Source organism: Tinamus guttatus, unplaced genomic scaffold (genome assembly GCF_059628265.1).
Source record: "Tinamus guttatus ecotype Peru unplaced genomic scaffold, ASM5962826v1 Tinamus_guttatus_pri_ptg000089l, whole genome shotgun sequence".
NCBI classification, from domain to species: Eukaryota; Metazoa; Chordata; class Aves; order Tinamiformes; family Tinamidae; genus Tinamus; species Tinamus guttatus.
Genome location: NW_028288623.1, coordinates 4,572,881 through 4,589,080, shown reverse-complemented (window position 1 = coordinate 4,589,080; position 16,200 = coordinate 4,572,881). Strand labels below are relative to the sequence as shown.

The 16,200-nt window shown below is 38.1% G+C and overlaps 1 protein-coding gene across 1 annotated transcript in view; it reads left to right on the top strand.

Moving 5' to 3' along the window:
* Positions 1–8,913: 8,913 nt before the first annotated feature.
* MYBPC3 (myosin binding protein C3) overlaps positions 8,914–16,200 on the top strand; it is a 61,656-nt gene continuing 54,369 nt past the window's right edge. Inside the window, exon 1 of the mRNA XM_088520411.1 lies at positions 8,914–8,938. Within this exon, the coding sequence (XP_088376537.1) occupies positions 8,914–8,938 (25 nt within the window). The remainder of the gene's footprint in view (positions 8,939–16,200) is intronic.

Sequence of the window (16,200 nt, the reverse complement as noted above, 5' to 3'; positions counted from 1 at the left end):
TCTTACATATAACAACCACACTGTTTCATTAAAGAAGAAACAATTAAAGAAGAAAATCTATTTTTAAAATTTTACAGGGACATTCTACTTCTTACATCATACAGTGTAATACTCATTAAATCAGGCCCTTATAAACTCCATGTGTATCTATACTGAAATTGTAGGATGAAAGGTGAAGATGCTACCTCTTTTGGTCATAAGAAAATCCTCAGAAGATGAGAACAGCACTCAACCCTGACATAGTCAGAGTTTCTTCACTGCTGAGCTAGGAATTTTCCTGCATGGTTATAAAGATGACTCTACGCTACAGATTGGCTACTAGTAAGAGATAGAAGACATTTGCCTTTATCAGACTTGCAGAATTAAGATAATTAATTCCCCTCTTCATAAAAAAAATACATCTTTATCACATATGCAGTTTGAAAAGCAGAACTAATCAGTCTCTGGCACTATTTCACTATTAATTCAGAAGAGAAGGATCATTTCCTCTTACAGGAAAACTATGATGACTGAAAACAGTTAATTGGTGAGCTAAATGTGAAGATATTTAGGATACCTCATTTCGAACTTATCAACAAGCATTCTTAAATATTAGAGACCTGGGCTCCAGCTTTCCCAGCAAGTCCAACATAAAAAGCAATAAAATACTGGAAAAAAGTACAAAATTAAAATAAATACTCAAGCAGAAGCAGCAAAAACCTTTAAATAAATGATCTGATGTCTGTGCATTATTTTAAAATGCTACCATAGCGCAGCTACTATACCTGAACTGAAAGCTTTTCATTGTATACAGGTTTTGGCTTCAAGCAACATGCTTGGGAAGAATCTGAGGAAAAATTCTGGGGACAGCATTGTTTATAATTAGAATATTTTTGCAAATCCTATTGAATATACTTTAAGAAGTAGGTTTAAAATTGAATTTATTTCCAAAGCTGAAATCTTTTTCTCTTCCTCTTATTAACTTTGAAGTACTGTTTCTAAAAATATTAAACCTCCATCTGTTTCTGGTTAGGTTTTTCATCTGTGGCATAAAGAGTCTGAATAATCAAGTGTCGCAGCTGTGAAGAAGACCAAATGATGATGCTCCTCAGCCACAGTGCTTTTTGTATCTCGTCCAACTCAACTGCTCTGGAAAGTAAGCTGTCTAATCAAGCTGAATTATTGCCATTCAGTGGCACATGTGAGCAGAAGCTGTTTGGTTATTTTAGAGAAAAATACCAAAATAAATATGACAAAATCACTGTTTCAGGAAAATTACAGAGTGCCAAGAACACTGTTTTTTTCTCTGGAAACAGCCCAGTCACATACAGGGAAAAGTGCTCAAAAATGAAGATCGTGTCGTTATGTGGAAAGATGACCCTATAGTACAAGCTTGCTGGAACACTTTTTAGACCAGTGATGTTAGAGATCATCAATCCCTCTCTCAAAGCAACCACTCAAACTACAGCTATTCATTCAACATATATATGAGCTTTTCAACCTGCTTTAAAGAAATCAGCCTGCTTTCTTGTCTGCTGACTAGTTCATCAATCCCTGAGGAAAGATGATATTCAGAACACTGTCACAAAACTAAAGCCAAAATACTGAAAATCCTACAGCATTTTAGACTCCCACCAATCAGCTGTCAGAAGTGTGGAAGGTAGCAGAATTGCACTTGCTGTACTGAGCAATCACCTGCTTATAATAATACACTGAGATAACATATCCTTATTAGTTATAGCCAGCGCAAGACAGTTTTAGGTTCATTCAATTCTGAGCGGCTATTTATGTGCATCAGCGAGAACTGCAGTTAAATCTGTATTTATAACATCCAGAAAACACCCTCAAATACACATATATGCATATTCTACTATTGGTTTTGTCTCCTCCTTGACTAAATTTTATCTCCATGGTCTCAATTCCACATCCATACACTGCCACAGTCCTGTACTAAATATATGTTCCCACTGTCTACTACAGGAGGGCTTATGCTCTGTACTTTGCTAGTTTTTTTTTTTTTTTCTCAGCAAAATTTCTGCCTCAGTGTCTCATATTTTTTCCTTTCTTTTTGACATCTCCATCCACAGGGATTTTTTTCCTTCATTAAAATCTCTGAACAGCAAAAATCACAATCATCAAGCTTAATTCCTCTTAACAGTTGCAACTTCATAACAAGTATATTTATCACATGACACAATTCAGTTTATTTAATCTATTCCCCTAATTTTGCTTACTATATAGCTGCACCTTGCACATTCACAGAAGAAACTTCATCACTCATGACAATAAAATAAATTTATCTTTTTCTCTGGCAAGGCCTGGAAGAGTATATTCCTGGAGATCCTGCTCTTAAGAAATCAAAATGTATGGATTACATAGCAAATGTATGGTAAAAAAGACTGTGATATGACACAAACTACAGCAGTTAGTCTATGGGCACATTCTACACTTTCCAAGAATTTGCATTTATTTCTCATTTATTTGGTGGGTTATCTTGTTCCCTCACCTTTCCTTTTCTAAGCAATGCTCAAAACAGTTTTACACAATTTCACATATACATAGAGCTAAAATGCTGAAAGGGAAACTCTTGCAGTAAATAAAGTAACTTTAATGAAGCTGCTAATCTCATCCGATAATACAAGCAAACAAAGCTGCTCCAGGAGACCATGGTGACACAACTACACTAAGCTGCACCTTTCTTCTCCAGCAAATTTGCATGTTGCAGTTCAGTTCATTCAGTCGTACCTGTGGTATGAGAGCGCCTATGTGTAACACGGGTCTCATCACAATTCTGTTCCATGAGCTGGGGAACATGAATTGCTTCCAAGGAACATGAAAACAGCAGTGCACTGCAGATGCCCTTCCTCATTTTCTCTCTTAATTCAGCTGTATCTGCTTTTACCTTAAAACCCCTCACCTCACAGTTGCAAAATAATTTAGGTTGGAGGGCACCTTGACTTTCAACCCCCTACTCAAAGCAGGGCCAGTTAGATGGTGTCTCTCAGGGCAACTTCCTTTCAATTCTGTGTTTCTTTCCATTGGCTCCACAGCATACAGCCACACATTCCCTTTCTTATGCTTCTGGTGCCCCACAGGGGTACTTTTTACTCTTGGGGAGCCCAAGGAGTACGTGAGAATGAGCAGAGCACTCTATGGGCAGGCGTAGAATGAGGATGTGGTAGAGTAGATAAGGTTTAGCAGGAGGTGGTGGAGGAGAAGGAAGGGTGGGAGGAGGTGTTAGGGAGACCGAGGTTATGCAAAGGATTGGGGAAGCGGCTTTGTGGTAGGAAGGAATGCAGTTTCTGTGCTTTAAAGGCTCCCCTTGAGCTTTTGTTTCAGCTCCCTAGCAGCAGGGCGCTAGGGCTCCTCTGTGAGAAGGCCTGTGACCACCAGTGCCTTTGTGCAGATTGCTTGGGTGCCTTTGCTTTATGCAAAGTCAAGAATGTTTGGGTGCTGAGCTGGACATTTGCATATACAAATCAGTTTGGGTTTGTCTTAGATTTAACTAACTAATTTCCTGAGTTTTAAGTGCTTGCTTTTAGAAACATAGTTATAGAATTCTTCTTTAGACATTCTTTCCCTTTTTTCCCATCCACCATTGCTCTGTTCCTTTTTCAGCCAGTCCCAGTTATATACTCCCAAGCCCTTGCTCAGCTTTTTTCTGCCTCTATACCCAGCTGCCAGACGTGTCTGTATTTGAGGATGGAATGACTGGAATCTAAGTCATCTTGTCTTGCAAATTTTGTCAGTCTTATTTCTTCCTTTCATACCAGCTTTTCTCACATATGCCTCCTTTGGCTTCTCTTTATGTGAAAGGTTCTCAGTTCCATTACATTTATTTAGCCATTTTTAGTTTTCCCATCTCACATCCCCTTACAGTTTCAGTCTTAGTTACTAGCTCCCAGTTCTCTCCCCTCCCTCCTATTTGTACCCAGCTTCCTACTCAATATTCTTGTCCTTTGAAGATACATTTCAACCCCCTCCCACAACCTCTAGTCTCAGTTTTCTTCTTCCTACTCTTACCCTTCAATCACATATTGTTCTTTCATTGTCTCAGTCTATCACATCTGACCCCTTCTCTCCCTGAAGGTCCAGTTTTTTGCCCTCTTCACTCGGACCGCTTTCCCTTACATTCTATCTGGAACTGAAATGCATGTTATTCGGAACAAAAGACATGCTGTTTTCTCTCAGGTTAGGTATGCAGATTCAACTCCATCCCCACAACAGCTCAGAGACAAATGCAGGTAAAAACCTGCTGAACCCAGTAGTAGACCACAAGTGACACAGTCCAAATTTTCAGAGGATAAAGTCTAAGAAGCTTTCACTGAGAGTGCCCTTTTTTTTTTTTTTTTCCTTCTACAGTTTATAATGTGGAGAATTTCAGGTTGGTTTTCACACAGGCAGCCAAAGATGCACCCCTGAACTACAAGCTGCCTAATATCAAATGTCCAGGAAGATCCCAAGTATGAGACGTGCAGTGTAAGGATATAAAACGGTTGTTCGAGGACAAGCTGTAATAAGCAGGATCAGCATTAACTCAGGTCTAGCAAGCACCTAAGACCTGAGTTCAGTCATTGAGGTCAAGTGCCATATGCCCCAGAGCTTCTTGTTTCAAAAGAACAGTACTAAGAAACCACGTTCTTCCTGGAAACAGTCTAGCTCGTTTCATGGGCACAGCACTTAAGCGAATGAATCCTGCTAGACCCGTGCTCTGCACATAGCCAGCTCAGCTATCTGTTCTATCTATTTGTAGCATTTGTACCAGCAAACCAGCAATCCAGAAAACTGCGAGTTAGCTGCACTGACCTTGTCCTTAGATACTACTGGGTAGCCGAGGTGATATTTTCACAAAACAAACCTGAAAGGCAAATAGATGGATTGAGGAAAAAAAGAAAAAAGAAAAGAAAAGAAAAAAAAGCACATGATGTATCAGAAACAAAAAGCTAAAATGCCTGAAGTATACAAGCAGTGTATACATTTTTTGCGAATAGCTAAATTTGGTCAAAGTCATAACCATTTAAAAACATATTGTTTTAATGGGAAGCTGGATAGTCTTATTAGAGGGAGGTGTTGCTGGCTTTGCCTATAAATAATAAATCCTTGTGTTCCTCTGTGTAAGCCATGCTGTAGCTATCCAAAATGAGGAAGATACATCCATCACACAGCCTATCACTGCAGGTCATCTATTACTATCATTTTTAAACTTGTCTCTGATATATATGACAGAAGCCACTGTCTGGCACAGAACTCTGTCTCAGACTTCGAAGATTGTTTCTTTGACAAGAAATGATATCTTTTCCCTCTCATTTACTCTTCTAGCAAAACTCCAAAGATACTTTTTACGTATTTCTTTACATGTTTGTACATTAGTTTCACTTCGGTAGAGGACAAATCTTCAGATACTTTCTTAAAAATTGTTTAGTGTTGTGTCCTGAGAAGAAGCTAACACATTCCACTACACACATGGACCCCTTTTGGGGCCAGTGAAGCAATTCCTATCCTATATTTCACTCGCATAGCATTTTTGATATTAAAAGTGGCTACATAAATAAACAAAACATAGAAAATGCTAGAAAAAAGTTCATTAACACTACAATGCTGCCACCTGGTAATCAGAAGTGTAATAACAGGGAAAACAATTATTTTGCTCTTTGCTGAACAAGCTGACGTATTTTAAGCAATATATGTAAAATCACAAAAACTGTAAAGTTATAATTGTGAAATATGATCAATCCTGTGTTTCAGATCAGGTAATTCCTATTGCTTTGTATCACTAGGAGGAGAAGAAACTCATATTCTCTGAAAATTAAACTTGATTCTAAAACCTGGAAAGTAGAGAATACACAGCTCATGGACTAAGGTCAGTACAGTACATATATCAAACATGTACTGTACTGAGCACAAAGGTAGTCAAATTCCAAGCACAAAAGTAGTCAAAATAAAGTCCATATTTAAAGCTCTTCAGTAGCTTGCTGAATTAAAACCGCTCCCTCTAAATACTTACAAAGAGAATCAAATCTACAATGAGATGAATATGGAATAGATTAAATTAAATGGTGAGCAGAGATCCAATGAAAACAAGATGGCAAGTGTTTTAGATGGGTTAAAAAACATTCTTGAAAGGGAAAATGATGCAATCACAAGGAATAATTATACACAGGTATATATATTTATAGATTGGGAACATAAAAGGCATTGGGAAAATGTTTCTAGCAACTTACAACAATCCATAAATTTTCAAACCTATAAAAAGTTTCTAAGAATCTGTCATAAATAAGCTTTATTGAAACTTATTTCAATTTCCCTGGGATATAACATCTTATAGACAACTGTTGCCTTCAAGTAATACCCTCAGAATTTCATCTCATGTATGATTGCATCACCTTTCAAAGGTACTGTGGTTTAGAGCATCCCATACTTTCCCAAAGGGAAACATTCACATTCAATTCTTCTATCAGCCATGAGATGGCAGGATTATTTTTTCATCTACCCTAGAGGATCTCTTACATCGTTTTATAAGTGAGGCAGTGATCTGTTACATGCACACCATTATCAGAAACTAATATGTTTTATGTACACAGCATTACACAGCTTTATCTTTTGTCTTAAAAAAATAGGAAGTGCTGTAATAAAAGTACAGACAACATTTAAACACTGAGTGACAATTTGTGTTCTCCCAGAAATGAGGTTATTCAAATCAAAACTTAAGACATTCAGAATCAACAATGGAGTTCCTATTTTTACACAGGACCTGTATTTTGAGAGTGGAACAATCATGACTGAAAACTGTTGAGAAAGAAAAGAATGTTCAGGTGAGTCAAGAATGCTGAGAGTTGCAAGATTTTGAAGGAAAAATCAGGATGTAATTGCGCCAATCTCTACTAGCATCCAGGACGTGATCTGTATTAGATATGAATTGACCCCTCCATTACTTCAGGGTCTTGCTTTTTGCTTTAAAGCATTTCTTATTGGACATCCCTACTGAAAGAGCACAGGTTTGGAAAATATGATGCTTGTATTTTAAAGATGTTGCGCCTAAGTATGCATTTCCTTTCAAGCCATATAAATGGTTTTATTTCCACTTTATTTTAGTTGTTGCTAATAAAACACTATAACGTTAACTGTGCCTTGAGGACTGAACAATCTCATGAATCCAGAACAAGCAAAAAAAATCTTCAGTATATTATGCATTTTATCAATCAAGTACCTAGGGCATAAGCATATAGGCTTTCAGTAAAAACAATTCCTCACTAATAGAAGACGGAGAAAGTATGAGGTAGCAAAACTAACTTCTCTAGGCAATATAATTGTTGAGGAAAATAATATCCTGATGGCGATTACAGGAGGTTCAAGTATTAAGTACTGCAGAAGTGGCTTCCACTCAGCTAAGAAAATAATGATGATCTTCACTAGCCAAGTAGCAGGTTTTCGATATTCTGGGAACCAAGCTCTGAGAAAGCATTTGAGACCAAGAAAACGACCTAGATTTCCTGATTCTCAGTGAAATGCCCCAGACACAGGTCAAAATCATATCACACTAAACTCTGCTCCTTTAGAAACAGAGGAAAATGCCCAGAGGATGGTCACATCCTGCCTGTCTTCCTTACTCATGTGTAAATAACTCCTTATATAAGCAAGGGGAAGTATTTGGCCCAAAATCAGGAGAGGCATAAAAGCAGTCATTTTTGCATGTTCATATTTACCCTGTCAGTCTACCCAGAGAATCAGATGTGAAGGACAAATGCAAAGTACAGTGAATGATGGGCTGCACGCAGACCCAGATATTCTAAGATCCCTGATAAAAGCAGAAATCCTGTAGGCTCATTTTTGTTCAGGTTAGTACATCAAGAGCAATTAAAACAACTTTTTTTTTTTTCCGGTTTTTGGAGGCAGCTAAAATGTGCTGAATGCCAGGCCTACAGTTTCCCCTGTAACACTCAAAATCCAAAATGGGAGACAAAAGGAACAGGAAATGGATATTTTACAAAGTCTACAGTGGTATGATTGCCCTCAGTTCCTATATTGATGTATCCTAAATGCATGAATAAATTAGTAGTAATGACTAATTGGGGAGCAAGAAATGGTAATATCAGAATAATTACCTGGTGAGCTATCCCCCTAGTATCTCTTCTATGTAATTCAGCAAAATTAAAACTTCTAATAAAGACCTGAAACCATTTTTCATATAGTGCTTAAAAAAAAAAAAAAACTATCAGTTTAAGACACTTATGCTGCAGAACAAGTGGGTGGTTGGATGACTGAAACTATATAAGTAGTGTCATGCTTTCCAGTTGTGACTGCAAATGTCAGTAATGTGCAAATGTACAAGTGTTTCTGAAAAAATAAGTTCCTTCCGGAAGGCTCATATTTAGTTCTACAAACACAGCGTTCAGCAGAAGAGAAAAAAAAAGCTCTCTGAAGAGCTGTTCAGGTCTGACCCAATTATAACAATAACAGAGCCTGAAAAAGGCAGCAAGTATGCAAGCAAATATATACAATAAGTATACAACCTGCATACAGGATATATAATTGTCAAATCTAGCTTACAAAGTGTGCTGTGAACATGGGCAGTGCAGGAATTCTTAATGAATTATATACATGTGAGGAAACAAAAAGTATTGCATGCACGTGCAGCATCAGACTGCGCTCCAGTTTGTATCAGCAGATCAGTGGTAGCCAGTCTTGGGTGGTTTGAGCTCTCTGGCTCCTGGAACTTGGCTATATTTATCCTGGCTGATGTAGCCTGTCAAGTGTGTCCTGCTGTTGATAAGGTGCCGTACTCGACAACGGTGGGGGATCAACGGGGAGGAGCAAGATGGAGGATTCCACTCAGTGTTTCTTTAGGGGTATCAAAAGCCCTGCAGTCTCATTCTTGTCCAGCTCGGATCCTGGTTTCTAGATACAACTGGGAGTTTCAGCAGAAACAAAGGGAAGATGCCAGAGCCTGTAAAGAAAACAGGTAAGGATCACAACTGACAGGCAAAAGTTGAGAACAGCTTGGCAGGCAAAAATGTTGGGCCAGCTTTTGCACACTAGAGAAATGATGCCTCAATAACAAAATAATAGAGAAATGAGACAATATTTTATAAACTCATTATTAAGTGATCTTTTGGAGAAACCAGTAACTACCTTGGCAACCCTCAGCCACAGTTGTCTCCAGAGACTTTGGATGACTGGAGGGGACAGAGGTGAAATATACTGAATTCTCAAATGATTTCCTTTTCTCACCTCCTCTCCCAGGCACCTCCAGGGCTGTGACAGAAGCCTGTCGTCTGTATATTGGGCATTTGGGGCAGTATAAACATCTCCTGTTATTTTTCCTGATACTTTCCAGGAAGTATCAGTAGCAACTTCTGATGATATTTTTTTGGTAGTAAAATCTCTATGAAAATTAGCAGCAGAAAATTAGCTGAAATGGCAGCTAATGGGAGTAGTTCAAAACTTACTCTCTTTGAAATTAAGAACTAAGGGGCCACTCAGAAGATGCACAGGAAAGAAGAGGAGGTCTAGAAAGTATAAAATGAGCTGCAATGTGCAAGGGTACAGTGTGTCTGAGAAGGTGGAAGAAGAAATGATGGGAAGCAGAACTAGGGAAAGTTTGCCTGCAGAACACGTGTGTGGACAGAGAAAAATGGCTTGGGAGTATCCTATGTCTACAATTTTTTTTTTTTTTAAAGATGTTGAAAGGCAAAGTTACGCTCATTTGCAAACTGTGTATAGAGAACATGTGGAGGAGGAAACTGTACTAAATCTGTGATTCGCATACTAAGAATCACTAATAACCTGAATGTACAATACAAAGTACACTTTTTTTTTTTTTTTTTTTTTTTTTTACAGCATGCCCTTTTCAGAGTTAGTCAATACTAGCTGTTGATGCTTATTAATGTAGGCCTTTGTGTACTTTGCAAAAGATGGAACAGGCGTTGATCCCCTTTGAGACTGGTCCAAGGTAAAATCTGCTGTGCCTACCATAACAAAAGAGTCTACACTTGTTGGAAGGATCTTTCATTTTGTCCAAATATCTGGAATCAGCTGCTGCCAGAGACAGATCATAAATCTAAGCTTTGTCTTTCATTAAGAACAGCAAAGCATGGCTTATTTCAACAAGATTCTGTATGTCCCTTATTTGCTATAACTCTGAAGTGACAGCAGTGTCACCAATTCTTCAGTTTCTATAACAGCTATCACATCATTCATTGTTCTTTGAGCTGCAGTTTCTGGAACCAAATGAAAGTGAAATGTTATATAAAAAATAAAAGTATATACCAGACCTCCTGAGAGAAAACCTTGAAATTATGAGCTGTAAAGGCTCATCAATCACAAAAGACAAGATATTCATAAGCCCATTTGATTTTTAAAATCACATGATGTTTGAGATGTCTTGAAATGTCTAATGTTGATGATTGCCAATGATGGCAAAAAGAAATATGACCGAGTAGGTGAAAATTGGCAGTGTAATCTCCTAGGCATTGTGACTTCTGATTGCTAACGGTTTAGCTACCTGTGATAAAGCAGTCAATTCTTGCACATGTAAGTTCCTTTTGCATAGATTAAAAGCTTCAAATTAACATTTTGCTTCTGTCTGGATGGGAGATAAGGGCTTCTCTGACTGTGAAGTTGCCTGCCTTTGCTAGTTAATGGCAAAGAGAATTGGAACTTATTCTCCAAAGACAAGAAATCTAACAGATGTCCAACATTACTAATCCTACACAATTCCTATGAACAAACAAGCCCAAACACTGTGATTATCACAGCAGGGGGAGGAAAAGCTCTTATTACCCACTCTGAATGAGACAGAACCAGTCACAAGCCTCATAATTTCTAGAGAGGATCTTTTTATTCTCCAAAGAAGTATTAATCCCTTTGGTTTTCTATCTCATGTTGTTTATATAGTTCGAGCCATCTGAAGATAGGATAACACTGAGCGTGATCTCAGGAGGGCTGAATAAGCAGTTCATTCTTGAACAAATCGTGGTTCCTGCTTTTTGCTGATCATCTAGTTTTAACATTGGAGAACTCTAGTGTGTATTACTGGAATTAGGGCATCCAGTGTAGAGGTAAGGGAAAATGCTTCAGGCTAAAGAACGATCAGAGATGTTCCATCTGTATCTGCTCTACTAACAATCCCTTTGCTATGTAAAAAAAAAAAGGGCAGGGAGAGAGTCTGTAAATGAGTAAACGAAAATAGTGAAATTGATTATCCAGCAGACTTTGAATTCTCCAGCTAAAATACTTCAGGATGAGGTACTGCCCTATTTCTTTACAAAATAGCAGAAACATTGCAGTAGTTTTCCAGAAAATCTTTAAACTCCTCAACAGCAACAGCATTTATAACATCTGCATTCAGTCTCAGAGCAAATTATCAAGCATTGAAAAAAACATCATTTGTTGCAGAATTCAGTTGCAGAACCTCTTGTCCCTCTCATTTAAGCATTTCACAGTTGTCTTTGTTCAAAGGCTGTCTGTTGGAAGATTTGATCTGTTTTTTCTTTTTGCATAAGTCAACAAAGGTTAAAAGACCTGAAGTATTTCAGTGACAATATTTTCAGACAGTAAAAGGAAACAGCGGACTTTTAAACATCAAATATAGCACATAAACGCAACTTAATGGAAAATGTGGGCATTACTAAATCTGGAAAAAACAAGTCTGGCATTAATCATCTTCTCTGAAAATCAGTCCATTTTTTCATATATTTTATACACTGTGGAGTCTAGATTTTGCATTTCGTGTTAGGAAATTCTATCAAAGGTTTATAAATAACCTGGCTGTAAGTGCATCACAGCTATAGACATTTTGTAATAATATTTTAAATATATTGCATAATTCCAAGTAGGATGTAGAATTTTAGTTTGAATATAAGCTCCTCATGTTAGATTTGCAAATGTGTAGCACAGTAAAGAACTCGTGTGCACTGCAGTTGTACAAAAATAAATAATTCATATAGATGCATTTTCATTTTCTGTAATTTAATGCTCAAGCCAAGCCAAATATTATCACTCCCATTCTACAGAAAGCATGATGGACAAATAGAGAGATGGGTGACTGTAAATTCCTGTAACACGAGCAACAGGCAAGGAATAGTTTCACTAACCAATCTCAGCTGCTGAATTAGGCAAGGAATGATAAGATTGAGTAGCTCAATAGCTTTTGGATCAAGGAATGATTAAGCCTGTAATCGCAAGAAGCCACTTAGCTCCTGATTAAGGAATGCACGGCATCTTCATATATCTTCATATAAGGAATTTACAAGCTTCATTACTGGTCTGCTTATCCACAGCTTGGCTTTTAACTCAATGGAAAAGCAAATGATATAACAGGAAAACTAGATGCCAAGAATAAGTACAAACGTAAAGATACATTTTCAATGTGAAGCCTTAACAAATTAAAGTAGTTCAAAAGCTAATAGCTCATTTTTAAATATTATCTCAATATATGCATTAGCGATATACATATTTCACTATCAAATACACTGAACATGTAGCAAGCCAACTCAGTTCTGCGGGAGCAAGCTTGTACTTTCTGTTTTTTTTTCTAATTATACTCATCACAAATTCTGACAGTTTATAGCCTGTGCATTCAACGAGATGCATGACATTCTCATAAAAAATCCCACGTCTTTAGTACAGCAGAAACACACTCTCAAAGCCTTATTCTGATGTTTATATCCCTCTCCTTCACGCACATCTCAAAGTCACAGTAAGTCAAATAATGATGAGTGTTGAAACGAAAGCCCCCACTCCGAAAAGCAACATGAAATCAACAGCAACAGAATGGCTCTCCTCTCACTTTCATGAAAATAATTTGTGTGGAATCCTCACTTCTCCCTCACTTTGATTTCAGATACATCACACATACTTCAAGATTCAGTGACTGTAAGATAAGGTTTCCATCTCATGCTTGTGATACTTAACAAGCAAAATTATTTAGAGAACATGGCTAGCAATTAAAATGATTCCGGTTATTTAAACATTATTTCATATATTTTTTTTCCTTTTTTTTTTTTAAACTATCAAATAGAAGCGTGTCTTGTAGCCTTTAAAACTAATTTTTATTCTTATTAGGGACAGAGCAGTACTTAGGAGCTATCTGATGCTCCGAAGATGCACAAAGACAACAGAAAAGCAGGGCCTGTCTATACACACACACCAGTGAACTGATACAGACACATCAGTGAGAGGGCAAAGCAAACAATGATCCCTGCAATGGCTAGTGGCCTGGGTAGCAGTTTAGCTACTTTCCACATCTTTGCACAGGAAAGCACAAGGAAGTTGTGGAGTAAATTAGACTGGTGGATGTCAGAAAGAGGCTGCTTCAGAGCAGGGCGGGAAGCAAGGGAGGAAGAATGAAAATGAATATATAAAAAAAGCACACTAGCATGAAAATTCAGTATGAAAATTTAACAGATAGAAGGGATAGGAATGCAGAATACTACTTTTGTGATTTCACCGAGGAGAAAAGTTAGGAAAATTATTTTTGGAACTTAACTGATTTAATTCTAGTATGATCTGGCCAAAAGTTTAGGTATTTTTAATTCTTCCAGTCTCATGATTGAAAGACCTATTAACGAGTTACTAATAAAATGCAATCTGCCCACAGAGCTCCAATTAATGATAGCTTTTTTTAACAACTCATGAAGTTGCAATTTACATTACAAGCACAAATGGATGGTTTGTGTGTACAGAACCACCTCTAGTTATTACAATGCTCTTGAAGGATGGCTGCCTTCAGTACAGGTCACAACAGGAGCATAAGGCACAGAAACATTTTCTACAAGGCTCCTTCAGACCACATGCCACCACTTTCCTGTTCTGCCTTGGGTAGAAATTCTGTTTTGCATTATTCAAAAATTATATGCAGTGCTTTGTATGATGGAAATCAGAAGTGATTATAGCAGTCTGGGACATGAGTGACTAGAGATAGCTACAAGGTGGTTTTAGCTCTATTTCCTTTCATTAGCACCATGTCCCTATTCCTTCCCATATGAACTTCCCCCAGCAGTTCAAGTCCTCCATCTCCCTCGCCCCATGCACAGCTCTTATCCCTCCCATCCTTTTCAATAATTCCTGTCATCAGCAGCACTGGTAGCTCATATGTGTCTATGCCCTACTCCTTGAAGTTCTATGGCATATAACGTCACCCCTTTCTCCTCAGGGCAGCATGGCTTGGAGCTGAAGGGGAAGTAGAGCATTAACAAAAAGAGCGGGGGCCCACGGGACACCTGGTGCTTCAGTGCAGTGGCTCCTAAAGGCACGTTTGCCTGTAGTGCGGCTGAGCGTGTGCTACTGCCTGAGATCTGTCAGTGCCTAAGAGGTGTAAGACATTCCACAGCATCACATGAGAGGGGTAGCAGTTGTTGGGCTTTCCATACTGACAGTGGCAGTAGTCTCCAAAAGTGTTCTGAATATGGGATGGATATCTGGAACTCAGAGGGGTGTATCTGGGTGGAAAGCAAATGTTGAAGTGACCCTGAATGTACTCAAAGTACCAGATACTCTGAATGACAAGAGACTGGGAACAGCTGAAATACTAACAGCTTGACAGAGAGTTAGATATTTTCTTTTATTTCTCTGTCTCCTGTTAAGGATCTCATTTTTTCACCCAGAAGGAAAAATGATAGGATTCTCCTCACATACTTATTCAGCAATCTCTTTTGTGCAACAAAATAATTTCTCTTAGTCTCCTGTTACACAAACCTGATTTTTTCCTTTTCAAATATACACAGTGAAGGCTGAAGGGGAATACAGATAGATAAGCAGAGACACGATTTTGGACATCATCCAACGACTCTGAACCTGAAGTGCAAGAAAATGACTCTTGGAAACTCCCCGATCCACGAGAAAGTGGGTTCTCTGGAGCTGTTCTTGCAGTTCTTCCTTCTCATGGAATCTTTTGGGCTTGTCCAATTTTATGCTTTAGTTGATATTCACAGTCATTCTAAAGTGGCAGTTGAAAGGAGTTTTTTGGCCAGAAAATAGAGGCGGGGGGGGGGGGGGGGGGGGGAGAAGAAAAGATGGAGAAACTCGGTTTTAAACTCCTACATATGATTTTATATTTCCAAAATGCGGTGGTGGAGATTTCTCACTGTGAATTTAGTTCTGGCCAGCAATCTGTTTTTCTTGAGTCATCTAAGTAAATGTAAGAAACCTAACCACTTTGCAGGGTGTGCAGCAGATCACAGAGTTACGTCCAAGTATGCATGTCTTGAAACCATGCCATTTGTAGGCTGGAACATTTACAGGCCACATTCTTGTTAAGTAATTAATTTATTTATGGATTCTCTTGTGATTAAATAGAAGAGAGATGATGATAGCACTCGAGAGACAAAAATGTGCCTGTTTTTTGCTTTATCTCTAGAGCTAAAGGGAGAGGAGCCAGCTAGTAGATAATTCAGAAGTGGACTGCAAACTGACCTGGTTCCCCACAGTGTGGTAGTCTAGCAGCCTTTAAATATCTTTTGAATTCTAGCCATGAAAGTTGCAGTCTACAATAACTCTTGTGCAATTATTCATGATACCCTGCCTCAAAGAATCAGGCAGTGGTATTTACTGCATCAAAGGGTGTGCAAACAACAATGTGCATCTGATAATAAAGGACTATGTTCAGTTTAAAAACAATAACACTACTTTGGATACTGGGTCTGAGGGGAGAAAAAACTCAAAAGCAGGCAGAGAAATTCCACCCACAGAGGAGGATTCAAACACTTGTATCTGAACATGGAGGAAAAGCACGCAGATGACTGCGACAAGAGCTCTGTCCTGCCTGAGCTCAGGCACAAACCATTTTTCTCAGCAAATAGATAAAATGGGGAGTTGGGTAGGGAAGACAGGAAAATCTATTTCAGACTTGTTTTATACAACAAAGTGTGGCAAAATAAAACACGCTACAGAAAATATTCGTAAGACATTTCTTTGAATTATTTGCAAAACAATGCAGACAATATGTACTGTATTATCATTACCGTCCAAAGGCCATCAGGCAAAGTATTTTCAGGTATAAGTTGCAGTTATGCAATCTAAGGACATGATACAGGAAAACAGATTTTGTGCAATGGACAGATGGCATTATAAGTCATATAACACACTAAATTTATACTAAAGCACCTGTTTGAACATGAATGTAAATTGTTTCTTTTAGAATATTTCTATACCATGTTCCCTTCATTTTTAAAAAGTAGCATCGAAAGTGTAAACCTATTTAGAGGAGATACTATTGCTGCCCAA